General features: G+C 31.2%; 1 protein-coding gene across 1 annotated transcript in view; it reads right to left on the minus strand.

The window, feature by feature from the left end:
* Positions 1 to 253: 253 nt before the first annotated feature.
* Positions 254 to 14,486, minus strand: part of LOC115885030 (inhibin beta chain-like) — a 101,905-nt gene continuing 87,672 nt past the window's right edge. The window contains exons 2-5 of the mRNA XM_030903773.1: positions 6,990 to 7,201; positions 4,870 to 5,161; positions 2,635 to 2,713; positions 254 to 814 (exon numbers count right to left, since the gene is read on the minus strand). Coding sequence (XP_030759633.1) covers positions 577 to 814; positions 2,635 to 2,713; positions 4,870 to 5,161; positions 6,990 to 7,201 — 821 coding nt within the window. The 3' untranslated portion in view covers positions 254 to 576. The remainder of the gene's footprint in view (positions 815 to 2,634; positions 2,714 to 4,869; positions 5,162 to 6,989; positions 7,202 to 14,486) is intronic.

The following is a 14,486-nucleotide window of genomic DNA, read 5'->3' on the forward strand; positions in this document are numbered from 1 at the left end:
AGTTTAAAAATATTTTTTATTTATTTATTACTTATTCGTTATTGATCAGTCCGTTTTTTCTATAATCCACATAAACCACATAAGAACATTATTGTAATGTTGTTTTAAAATGGAATTAGAGATCTCAAAAACAAAATAAATATATCAACGGCATCTTAACATGTCATTAAATTTTATGTACCATTTTTGCAACTATTAATTAAATATATTTTTCATTCGCCTATCTTCCTAAATATTTTTCTTCACCAACTCACTTCTGAATTTTAAAAAACCTATCTAATCTTTTAAGAACACTTTTTTTTCTCTAACCATTCGGTTTCATAGCCTACCATTCGCTTATTGATTGCCCACGAACTCTTGTGCACCACCACTTATCAATATAACTATACAACACTTTGCTTTAATATATACCACGACCATATCTATTCCATCACTTCGTATTCTCACAAGAGTCGAACCATCGCATCGCGACAATTTTAACTTTATTTTATTCGAACAATTGAATAATAGTATAGTCTTATGTACTGTATAAACATACATTTATGTGTTATGTATTTGCGGTTGTCTTTGCCATGTTTACGGACACCCACACTCGTCTACAACCATTTTTGGCAAGTCTCTTTTGATTATCGTTGATTCGGGACCGTAGTAAATTAGCGACATGCTCGAAAATTTTAACGGTGCACAACAAGGCGTCATGCCAGAGAGGTGCTGAGTTTTTCTCGCTTCTTCTATCACGTGAGTGTGGTAGGTCACGAAAGTGTCAGGAGTCCGGTGATGGCCGCAGTCTCCTCTGCAATAGTTAGCGTAATACCTGAAATATTCACAAAAATAATCTAATAATATAAAAGCCAAAGCAATAAAGGTACATTCAGGCTGAGAGCGTCGAGCGTCGCGTCGCGTTTGCGTCGCGTCCGCGTGTCGAAATGGAATCAATTCACTTAACTTAAATTAGACCGTTCAGGCAGACAACGTCGCGTTTGGCGTTGCGCTAGCGTCCGCTGAGCGTCGGGGTTCGAGTTCAATGGGGCGGACGCGACGTAAAGGCGACGCGACGCTCGACCCTCTCAGCCTGAATATACCTTAAGACTCTAAGTCTCGGTCTCAATATAATATGACCGAATTAAATTGTTACACGTGTTTCGCTCATACGAGCATTATGAGATAAATTTACAGGTCAGGTTACACCGCACACGTTTACATCTTACATATTAAAACAACACTAATGTGTGTAACGTGTGTGGTGTGACCTTATCTGTAAACTTGTCTGATGATGCTCGTATGAGCGAAACACGTGCAACAATTTAATTTGGTCATATTAAATGTTGAGACCGAGTCTTAGAGTCTTATTGTTTTGGCTATTCAGGTTTCTTTGAGTTCAATGGACGCCTTTTTTAAAATAATCTCAGGTAAAGTATTTTCGAAGTTGCTTGGACTGATATAAGACTTAAGTTTATACGACAACGACAATAGCGCCGGTCGAGGCAGTTGAGAAAAAAACTAAGAGCCTCAAAACATACAAGGTCGCTGTTATGTATGGAAACGGTCGATTATTAGGTAAAATAAAGGAGGTACCGCAAAAAGTTAAATATAAAAGTTATAGGGTTTTAAATATCTATTAGCGGGTAATAAATTTAAGTATACAGGGTCGGTCATAAAGTCGTGGCACATCGAAGTTTCATTTTTTTAATAGAACCCCCTGTATATTATTGCATATTTCGGTTCTTCCTTCAATTCTAAGGAAAAATCGAAATACACACAATGTACCTCAAACCAACCATTTCCTAGTTATTGACTTTTGAAAATATCACTTAAACAATTTGATTTAATTAATTTCGATATGTTCAGTTTAATTTAACGATGCCATTCTGCGAAAACTCTGATACTTAATAATATTTGACATTAGTTCTCAAGTTAGCATTTATAGATGTATAAAATGAGAGTATATCAAGTCTGGAAATTCCAAAATTTTCATTTACATAACATTTTAATTCTTCAATTTATGTACATTGTGTATTACAATTATTGCTTAAAAGTGAAAGAAGAATTGAAATATGCAATAATATACAGGGGGTCTTATTTGAAAAAATAAAGTTTGATTTGACACAACTTTATGACCGACCCTGTATATTTAAATTTACTAGTAGCTAATAGGAATTTAAAACTCCACTACAACAGTATTACAGTTTCGGCAGAACGGTATTACTAAATCAAACCAAACATATCGAAATTAATTAAATTGAATTGTTTAAGTGATATTTTCATAAGTCAATAACTCGGAAACGGTTGCTTTGCGGTACATTGTGTGTATTTCGATTTTTGCTTAGAATTGAAGGAAGAATTGACATATGTAATAATATGCAAGGGGTTCTATTTTAAAAAATAAAAACTTTGATGTGCCACGACTTTACGAACGACCCTGTATACTTAAATTTATTACTCGCTAATAGATATTTAGAAATCCTATAACTTCTAAATAAATAACTAATAATAAAGAAGAACTAATAAATAAATACACCTAACAAACACCGAAGAAACAATTACAAAAACAATTTATAAATGTTTTAAATAAACATTTATATTCAATTGAAATTGTTCAACGTATATTTGTGTCAATAAAAATGGATAGCTTACCCTTGTGGCGCTATTACCCAGTCGTCCCATCCTAAAGCCTTAAAACTAACGTAAAATCGTTGTTTACAACATTGATTTCCTGAAATTAAAAGAGAAAATAGATATTTAATTCAATAAAAGTACTTATCAAAAGAAATTTCATTTGATAAAAAGTTACAGTTTTTGTACATATTTTTTTACCATTTTACGATAAAATACAGAGTGAGTTTCCTACGATGTTCCGAGATACCCATAGAGATAGAACATAGAGAGTCGGTTAAATGGGGAAAGAATTGCAGTTTTGTGAGGTCATAAATATGCGCCTTTCAGATTTTTGAAAAAGATCATGGCTTACTAGATATTTCGAAAAGAATAAATTTTGGCTATTTTAAAAATTGTCCATAATTCTATTATAATATATTTTAGACAAAAAGCTTTCAGCTAAAAGCTGTAGATAATCACATCCCTAATGAGTTTGTGTTCTCCAATTTTTTCTAAAGCCTGTCATTTTTGACATATGACACAAACATCAAACATATTTTTTTAATGGAAACCATAGTTGGCCATAACTTCATAAAAAGTGCCGTTTTTTAAGCTTTTCAGCGATATAAGCTATAATATGTTTTTTTTCACAAAATTACTGAGTTATAGTCATTTCTTATCTTTCTTAACTAATTTCACTTAGTTAGCTATGGAAACAAGTTCAATTGTCGTCAAAAAATTACTGAGTTATAACCAATTCTTATCTTTCATGACTAATTTCACTTAGTTGGCATGATGTTCTTATTTTGTTCATTTATAACTTAATAAATAATAAAAAGACAAAATATATTATTAAAGGGCTCTTTACAATTTACATTACACAAACTAAAACTTAAAAGAAATACTATCACTACATACACTTTAAGTTATTTTAGAAAATGTTCAAAAAATCCGTCATTGTTTTGAGTACATGCATCTTTTTAAAACTGAATTTCTAGCTATTCTCACAGAGCGACCGGTCGCCTTAACTAAACTTTTCCTGTACCACCTCTTCAGTGCCTCTCTTAATTAATAAGTTCTTCTGTAAACCTTGTTGTTAACCATATCGCATAATAAAAATCTAAAGTCAGGTGATCGAGGAGGCCCATGCAATTTGTCTACCTATTTCTATCTCTGAGTCTACATAATTATGATATAAATAATTTTTAACACTTCTTTCATTGTGGGTGGGGGGTGGTGTGTCATAATGAAAGTCATGTTGGAACCACTCAATTAATGCGCGAGTATCTAAATTTAACTTTTTTAAAATGTCTTGAAAACCGTTCTCTAAAAAACCTAAATAACGTTCATCGGTCACCGTATCCTCAAAACTGTACGGCAAAGAAAAGTTAAACCAATAATCCTACACGCTTTTCTTCATTTGAAAAATCATATTTACAATTTTTGATTATTTTAATTTACAAAGTTTAGATGTGACAGTTTCGCATTTCTGAGAGCAACGACGATTTAACTTGTTTCCATGGCTAACTAAGTAAAATTAGTCAAGAAAGATAAGAATTGGCTATAACTCAGTAATTTTTTTATGACAATTGAACTTCTTTCCATGGCTAACTAAGTGAAATTAGTCAAGAAAGATAAGAGTTGGCTATAATTCAGTAATTTTGTTAAAAAAAAAATATTATAATAAAAAATGGCGCTTTTTATGAAGTCATGGCCAAATATGGTTTCCATTAAAAAAAACATATGTTTGTGTCATATGTCAAAAATGTCAGGCTTTAGAAAAAATCAGAGAACACAAACTCATTAGGTATGTGATTATCTACAACTTTTATCTGAAAAGTTTTTGTCTAAAATAGATTATAATGGAATTAGGGACAATTTTTAAAATAGCCAAAATTTGTTTTTTCGAAATATCTAGTAAGTCATAAACTTTTCAAAAATCTGAAAGGCGCATATTTATGACCCCACAAAACTGCAATTCTTTCCCCATTTAACCAACTCTCTATCTCCAGTAGTTTCCGAGACACCCATAGAAAACATCCTAGGAAACTCACCCTGTATAAAATTTTCAATTACATATTATGTATCAAAACATCTCATAATTTATCTTCTGTAATTACTATTTAGAACATTGACGATAATTGTCTACTACTAAAGATTCCGTAATACTTACAATGGAAGATTATAATATTAGAGTTGTTTTTAAATATAACTTTTTAATAATAAGATATGAGAGATCTACATAATTAATTAAGTTTTAAAATTATTCCTGACCTGAATCTACTGAACAGTCTATTGCTCTCCTCCTTACTCGTTTCGCTGTGTTAGGATCAGTGTGAATGACCAAAAAAGGTCTATTTTGATTTAGCTTCTCCTGCCTCTCTTCATTGAAGAGATGAATGCGCCACTGACTGCAACAGCTACAGTCAACAAACAGCCGCAGCTTATCTTTGCTGGATTCGGTCAGCCATTTGCGGACAGTCTGCGTAACTTCGATTTTCTGCCATCCACTGCTAGATTCGTTTAATGTGACAGCAACAGGATCTGACGTCACTCTATCAAATTGCTGTAAATATAAAAGAAACGTGGATCATACAAACACAAATTATGAAAATCATATATTTCCGTTGAATTAAAACGAAAAATTAATAATAATTAATTGGTGAATTATTAAAGCGGTTCACAAGAACACATTATACAGGGTGCTACAAATTCGAGGTACGAGCACTGGTATCTCAGTAACCGTAATAGATAGGAACATGGTTAAATTGGGGCAAAGTTGCGCTTTGAGATTTTCACCAAGATTTCAAGGATTGCTGAGTTTTTTTGGAAAAAATGGATTCTTTTAAAAATCAATTTAATTTTTTCCTGTCGTTACTTTTTTGAAAATAAAAAAAAAACTAATTGCACATTCTCATAGCCACTTTATTAGGGGTATCTGGCGGTATTTGTAGATTTTCAAATTAATTAACTTAATTTTTTTTAAATACGGACCTGTATTTTTTATTCCAGCCTTTGAAAGAACTCGGTCTCCTGAATACAATGATAAGCCACACTTAATATATTTATTTAAACACAATTTATTTAAACTAATTTCAAGTCCGCCTCTGTTTTTGTTAATATTTAATCTATTCATCCTAACAATATTTATAAACCTTCAAACTTAACAATGACGTGGGTTAAAACATTAAATACGGAAAATCAAATGCAATAAAAAATAATATAAAATAATATAAATATAATATAATATAATATAAACAATCAAATCATTTCCCCGGAAAATGGATTGGAAATGGTAGAGCAGTATAAATGCCAGCGAGGTTTCTGGACTTGTCGCCAAGGAGCAGGAGGAGAGGGGGGCATTACTTGATGTCATTTGTAAAAGTGAAATTAATATTTTTCAACATTTACAATAAAGAGTACAAAATGCATTCGGAAATATAAGAAGATATGTTCAAAGGGCTATAAATAAAATTGAATGAATAATAAATTTGTGCAGTAGGTAGAATGGTTTGGTTTGGTTTGGTAGTAGTTTTGATGTAGAGTATTAGAAACTAGTTTGTAGCACTTGATTTATTTATAATAACTACGATTAATATTATGCATATTAATAGATCGTACACTTAGATTTCAAATTCACAATAAAAAAGTTAAAAATAATATCTTTAAATTGCCGACCTGGGTATTATTTATTTGAATCTTTCAATTGGCTCGATTTTACTTATTCAATGTTAATAAGCGCTGATCAATATTGTTGCAATGAATATAATCAGATTAAATAATTTGAAAAACAAGAGTCGGACCTGGAATTATTTTTTTAGTAATTAAATAATTTTGTTGTTATTAAGGTATCCAAAACAAAAAAAAGTATAAAGTATGGTATATCATTGTACTCAACAGACCGACTTCTTTCAAAATCTGAAATAAAAAATTCAGGTCCGTATTTAAAAAAAATTAAGTTGGCCTCTGTATCTCACAAATTATCAGCTAATTTGAAAATCTAAAAATACTATCAGATAGCCCTAATAAAGTGGCTATGAAAATGTGGCTAAAAAAAGTAATGACAGGAAAAAATAAAATTGATATTCCAAAAAATCCGTTTTTTTTTCACAATCCTTGGAATTTTTAAAAGTTTTTTGATGGTATCTTGGTGAACACCTCAAGGCGCAACTTTGTCTCAATTTAACCATCTTCGTATCTATTATGGTTTCCGAGATACCAATGCTCGTACCTCGAATTTGTAGCAGCCTGTATATAAAACTTTAAAATACGTCAAAATTTTAAAATGCCCGTTTTTCGTGCAGGTGATATGAAAAGTTGCTGTTTCCAAAAAAGCAGTTATCCTCCTATTTTTTCGCTTGTTCAAATAATTTATAAAATATAAATGTACTCACCTTAGAACTAAGGGTAACTGATTCGGGTAACCTATTAGATATGATTTTAAATACAAATATATCCGTCGTTCGACATTTGGTCGCGTGCTTCTTAACGATATCCGCTTTCAGCCATAATATCGCCTCTCTCACTCTGAATTCCTGTCCAATATGGCCATCCGTATCGGGACTAACTTGAAATTCTAAAAGGCGGTTTTGATTCACCCATGAACCTGTAGAAAAATAAACTACTTTTAGATTCACTCCAGGGGTCTACTAGATTTATTTCCTTAATATTATTAATAAAATTGAATCCCATCAAAAATATAGAATGTAAAAAATGCCAAGTCTCGCAACACAATTCTTTCGCTATTAAAAGTTGTGAGATCTCATGTAAAACCAAGTCAGTTTATTTTATTTAGTCTCTCTTTAAGCACCTATTCAACAATTTTGTTATAAATTGTTAGTGTCAATATTAGTCATCTTTATTTCTGTAATAATTATAATGACTTGGCAATTGCATGCACGGCACCATAATTATAAAAAAGAATAATCTACTATTTCGATTACTAAGTAAATCTAAACGGTGCCCTTAAGAATAAAGTTTTTAATTACTATAGAATATCATATCGTGCAGGCTCCAAGGAGAACGACAGTTTGTATTTAGATGAAATTTTGTGAGCATTATGTATGTTAATTCAGAGCACTTTTTAAAAATATAGAGACTTCTGCCGGTTTTTTTTATATTTATAACATTGTCTGTCTGGAAGCAAAATACACAGGTCCAAAAACGAATAAATTTTAAAGCATATTTAATGGACTAAAATAGCGCCATTTTGGACTTAATGAAAGTGAAAATAATTTACAAATTTAAATTATAGTTCTTAAGGTGGCTACACACACTACTGCAAGCTTGACAAGCATGCATGAACAATCTTTTTGTACAAGCCATGCATAATTTACCTTCGCCGCCACACGGTACATGCATGCTTGAACAAGCTTCAGTTTATGCCGCGAAAAAGAAGAAGGAAGTCCGAAGAAAAAGAAGAAGGAAGTCCGCGAAAAAGAAGAAGAAACCCTGAAGGCATTTATATTTTTAATAACGGCATACTTATCGGCTTGGCTGTCAATTAATCTATACTTATTAAGTAAAATTTTGTATGCTGCACCCTTCTTCACCCTATCATGTTATTCTGGTGATTTAATTCGCCGAAGACACGGCTGATTTTCGTATGCGTGAATAAAATCTTCTAATAATCCTCGATTGCTCCTTTTCAGATCGCTAGACATGATGGCGACGCGACGTACAGGTCATTTACGATCACGGACTGAACTAATTGTTTGTACAAGCTGAATACATGTGGTACACACGTACCGTTTCGATTACGCAAGCATGGCTTGTCCATTGTCCAAGCTTGCATGATTCAAATTCAATCAATCATCAAGGGGCTTGCACAATTAAAATGCTTGCGCAAATTTTCCCTACAGACGCTACAGTTTGCTTGTACAAAAAGATTGTTCATACATGCTTGTCAATCTTGCAGTAGTGTGTGTAGCCACCTTTAGAAGATATGGTAGATTTTTCATGGATATAGCTCTATATTCTGGAAGAAATCTAGTAAAATTATATTAAAATTGGCCACTTGCAAATTTGTCGAATTTTATTGACAGGATGCGCTTAGCCTAATTTTTTTACGAGAATGGTAGCAGGCCGAACTTGGAAAACAGTGAAGGCGTTATCGGTAAAATAGTTGCGTGATTTTATTAAATTTTTATTATTTATCTCCTTAGTTTTTTAATTTTTATAAAGATTATGTCTCATTTACGTGAAATAAATAATAAAATTGATTAGGTACTTTGGAAGCTTTTGTACAAGTAATATTACTAACAATATTAAAATAAACAATATTATTTAAAATATTTAGAGCACGCCCATGAATTGCTCGTGTAGAGATAACTTTATTTCTCTCCTTACCCTTTACGGATACCCTGTATTTACAGAATGGATCGACGCAGGGTCGGACTGACCATATAGTCAGGTTGGAGATTGCATGCTGCGCCGGGCCCCAACCTTAGCGGGCTCCACTAATAGTTCATTATCTATTCTTAAATACAAATAAAACAGAAAAAAGTGACGGTAATATTCTGAGGTTATCCCTAAAATGTTTTTTTATTTAACAATATTTGCATTGCAATTTGATTGCATTGCATTTTGGTTTACTTTGCATTACGGGTAGTTTCCTGACTTCTAGAGAAAAACTGACCAAAACGTAAGGCGAAAAAATACGCAAAAAACTCGAGCCCCTCTGGCCTAGTCCGACCCTGGATCGACGTACTGCACTAAAGAAAGGTACGAGTAAAGAATTAGCGTATTTGCTTCAGCGTGATCGTAACGGAAATTATGGAGATAGCAGCATTTCGGCGGCTATTTCAGATCACTGAGAGTTAGCAGATATTATTGAGCTTTTTGACAAATTTTTTAATTGTAAAGAAATTAGCTGCTTTCCATTTTTATAGAGTTTTTTTTCTAACGGTATAAAAAAAACTTATTGAGTTAGCAGGTTATCATGTTTCACTGACGAAAACTACTTAGCTATTCCTACAACAATTCCTATTACTACATTAATACTTTATTATAGCCAATAATGTTTATTTTATTTAAGTACAGTTGTATTATTTTTGTTAACTTCTTGCTTAAAAACTCAGTAAGTATTTAAATATATTTAATGTTTCTAATATACATAATTGTTTTAATTTTAATGCGATATTAAAACAATGCTTAATTGGAAATTGTAATCTACGAATGAGGGAGGATAAATACCAATCCTATCAATATGCTTCTGGTCAAAGTAACAATGTCACCGTTCTATGCCATAACATACTATAGTTTGCCCATATTAATCGATACATTCCAAATGTCGCGGTTAATTAAATCAGATTCTACTTAGATGCATGTGGAATCCTCATAGTTGAGTGCTTTTGAACGTAACCATTGGATATCTCTACCGGGTGGTGAATCACCAACTAACAATGTCTGTTTTAAAAATGTCGTAAGAACGTTTACAGAACTATTTTTATAAAATAACAGTATTGCGATAAACATTTCAACAACGTTTATGCAATGCTTATAAACCCAAAAAGGGCGCACTTTTGTGCAGCAATTTAGTTCTTTAATTTGTTTTATTATAGTTTCCATAGCTTTTACCGGACAATTACATAAACATTTACAAAATTATTATAAAATATTATTTGGAACAATTACAAAACACTTTTATTGAAAACAGTTACAGAGTTAAATAGTTTACCAAAATTATGACAATTATACAACAATTGTCGAACTAGAATAAAACACTTTTATAAAAGTTGTTTTGTTATACCAGCGGTTCCGATTTTGCTTTGACGAACACTATGAAAGGATGCTTTTGTTGTTCCCACAGAGAATAATTTATTTTTTTATCATCGTTCTGGGAACAAAAAAGCTAAATATCGCGTCTTCTGTCACAATTTTAAAAACATAATATATAGTTATGTCTGAATGTACACCAGCCATATTGCATTTATACTTTTATTCATTTAAAACTTCCCAATATGGCGGACTTCAGTATGGGAGGCTTAAAAAACGAAAATCTCTAAACTGGAATCGACTGTACTTCAAATCGTTCAAATTGATAATCTGTGGTAAATCCAATTGAACTGACACTTGGTTGACATTGACGTTTACGGTTCCTTTTTCTAAATATTTTCATTATTTTTTGAGTTTTTATTCACAAATTCTACTTGATTTTGTTCTTTTATTTAACCTGCAACCTGCAGTACTAGTTATTATATAGTTATAAATAATCTTTTCACCGATCAAGAATTGACGAATAGGCTGGAAGATATTGAAAATGTGTAAAACGCTTAAAAACGTATTAGAAAACATTGACTCGTTCACAAATTCGTGAAAATAAATTAGTCCAGATGTTTGTGAAAAGGTCTCTAATTATTTTGAGAAATTTCCTCGTATCAGTAATTTTCAGGTTTGTAATATGTACTATATGATAATAAATAGATTAAAACTTATTTTTCAGGAAACAGCGCGGGCATTACAGATTGTTATAAATCAGTTTTAAAATATAAAGAAGGTTTAAAACAGATTTAAAAGTTCAGTTAGTAATTATAATGTGGGTAATGTTTTGATTATTACAGTTTGCATGGATGTTTTTGTATGTTGTTATTTTTAATAAAGTATATTTAATGAGTTTTTGATAAAGTATATTTAATGAATTTCTTTTTTCTTCAGAGGATTGTGTTCTAATCTTTATATATTATAAATTTTCATAAATTATATCTACAAAATTTATTACCTTATAATTTTTTGCTAAATACTTTGTAGTTGATACAGTTTAACAGTATATAAAAGAACTATTTAAATAAGATGTTTGAAAATATATAGCTGTTTTTGCACACATCAATTCAATTTGTGATTAACTGTACTGAAGTAAAAACAAATTAAGAGAAATGGGGTGATCTATCAACTATAACATGAAAAGCATCATCCTATTTCCAAGTCTTCTACTAATTTCACTTATTAAACAACTATAAATAATCAATTTCAATTCAATAATCTTGATAATTCTAGGAACTCTCAGATATCGTCAAAACATGAAAACAAAAATTTACTTCTTATAGTTCTTACGTCCCTTTAACTGAAATATAAGAAACAGGGGAGTTAATATTCTCATTGAGAAAGTTTTTAAAATACCTTTAAGTAAAATTTCTTCGGATCTGCGGTAAAATACCTTTATTCTTATTAAATAATTTCAATAATCTATGTTTTTATTTATGACAACCACCTAATACCTAACTTTAACGTCAATTTGACAATCCTGGAAAAATATTATTATTAACCAAAGAGTAAATCAATTTCTGAATTCGCTAATGACAACTTATTTCTCATTAAAAAAAAATTACCAATTTTCGTAACTAGGTCGGCCATATTGAGGAACTTTTAAAAGAATAGTACTATAGCTCTGACCATAAATAGCCAATCATAGGTAAGAAATTCGGTATGCCATCTGAGGATTGATATTTTACTGCGAGGAAATTTTTTTTGTATAATATATGGTATTTAAATAGCAAAATTTTCAAGCGCCTTAAATATGTTATCTCTTTTTGAGATTTAAGAGAAAGAATCACAAATACTATTTCGTGTTTTTCTTTCATTTGGCCTGTACTGTAATAAAATACCCTAAAGGATCCATCCTAGACCACTATATAAATACTTAGACTAGAGAGTTGGGGCGTTTTATTGTGGGAAAATGATTTTTTGTAATGCGTTTAAAAATGGCCGGAAAGTGAAGTGGAAACAACGAAAACAATGGCTTCCATGTTATAAAATACTTTTATCACCTTCGGTGTTCGTACAAAATGTTTTTGATTTTTAAGAAATTTTTGTAAAATATTTAAATTATAAGCAATGTTTTAGTTAAACAGGGGCGTATTTCAGAAAAAAATAACCATATTATATACGTGTAGATAAAAGAGCTTATGTAATATTCGCACTCTATGCATTTGTCAAATTTCGAGTTGAAGGCCTTACTGATACTGATAAGATACAAAATGAAGGAATCTGTCATGACATACAGCGTGCCGCCACTTTCAAAATAATATTTCACAAACTTTCTTATTGGGCTTTTGCACTATCATTAAACTTTCTTTTTAATGCTTGACATGTGTCAATTTTCGTGTTGCAATATTGGCAGTACTAATAATGATACCGTATTCACAAAATGAAATAAAAATTTCTTATGTTCCTATGTTAATGCTTATTTTTGTTCTAAATGCCAATAAGTTTTTGATGTAATATCAATGTTTGTTTTTCGTAATTAAAAGTCCACAAATTTCGCATATATTTTTGAAATCGCTAATAATTACTTATAAAAATGCGTGCATTTTCTTTACCTTTTAACGTACGAATGAAAAATCGCACAGTTTTCGGTGTGATTTGTTTACAGTAGGTACATAATATACACTGTGTCCGTAAAGTAACGGATAGATAGAAAAAAGATATCACGTGGTACTTCAATTTTTTAAATGGAAAGCCCTGTATATTTTGATGAATATCGATAGAGCTCATTGAGACGAATTCAATGATATAAGGGTTGATAGGTCTATTTTGAATGGTTGCTAAGAAACAAATCTTGATGGTTGCTAAGAAAAAAACAAAACGTCAAATTGAAAATCTAATAATATCAACTTGTAGAGCAGGAAAAGTAGCAATGGGAATGTGAAATTTGCATTGTCGCATATTTTTTCAAATAAAATGAGAAGAAAATAAGATTGAAATCGGGAAAATTCGGTGTTTCCCAAATATCTTCGGAATTTTAAAAATTTTAAAACATCATATTGCAGGATTCAGCAAGGCGCAATTCTTATATGGGACACCGTGTATGTACGTAATTTACTGCATCTTAATATCCTGTGTTTTTGTATATTTTACATATACATAGTGGTCAAGGGTAAAAGAAATTTACCTAACTCCGGCTCTGATATCTCTCAATAGCTTTTTGCTTTCGTTTTCATACGTCCGCGTCCCTCCAGGTGGCGTATAAGCCCAGGAGTAAATAGTCGCTCATATGACGCATATTCAAATTAATTGTTTTATATAAAACACTTATAAAACATAAACAAAACGGTTAGTATCTATGTTGATTAATTGCTCCGGTTGCAACCGCTATATAAATATGTCGTAGATGCGGCAACAACAGAACTAATTTGTGTTTAGTGCAACATATCTGTTTCAGAAACCTAACCTCGCTATTATTCTATTTAGGATATTTTAACGGAAAACTATTTGAAGCTTAAAAGTTCTAGGGTCTTGGGGAAGCATATTAGGAAAGCGATCATTTATATTATATTTTTAAATAAAGCCCTTAGCGCCACATGTAGTACATTAAAAGACACAGCCCACGTTCTAATATTGTTTACATGCTTTGTGTTCTTTTCTGCATTGACTATATCCTCAGAATGTTCCTCATCCTCACGTAATTCATCTAGCTCTATTTCCCAGTTATTTATTTCTTCTTCGAGATCTCGCTTCTGAACCTCGTTAATAAAAGCATCATTTTCAGTGGAACTACTTCGTTCATCAGCAATTGAAGAGAAAACGTTTTGTTCACTTGAGTCTTCTTCCTTTACAGAGAGATCAACTGTTTCACGAACTTCGGTAGCTAGGATATTCTGGTAACACTTTTTTACCCTTCTGTAAAACGCACCACTTCTTTTATGTTTTTTATTATTTTTAATAATTTGAGATTATGACATGATAAAGCTGTAGTATATTATGACAAGATCAAAGTAGAAAGTAATGGCGTGCAAAAATGTCTATACGTTTTATAAATGTATTATCAAATGCTTTTGTGTCATCAGAATTATTTTTTTGTTTTATAATTATTCCATTAGGTTTTTATTATGACAGTGTTTGTATTAATTATATAACCATTTTTTAAAGGTATTGTCTGAGTAAAATATGCTGTT

Source organism: Sitophilus oryzae, unplaced genomic scaffold (assembly GCF_002938485.1).
Source record: "Sitophilus oryzae breed Bouriz unplaced genomic scaffold, Soryzae_2.0 scaffold_359_pilon_pilon, whole genome shotgun sequence".
NCBI lineage: Eukaryota > Metazoa > Arthropoda > Insecta > Coleoptera > Curculionidae > Sitophilus > Sitophilus oryzae.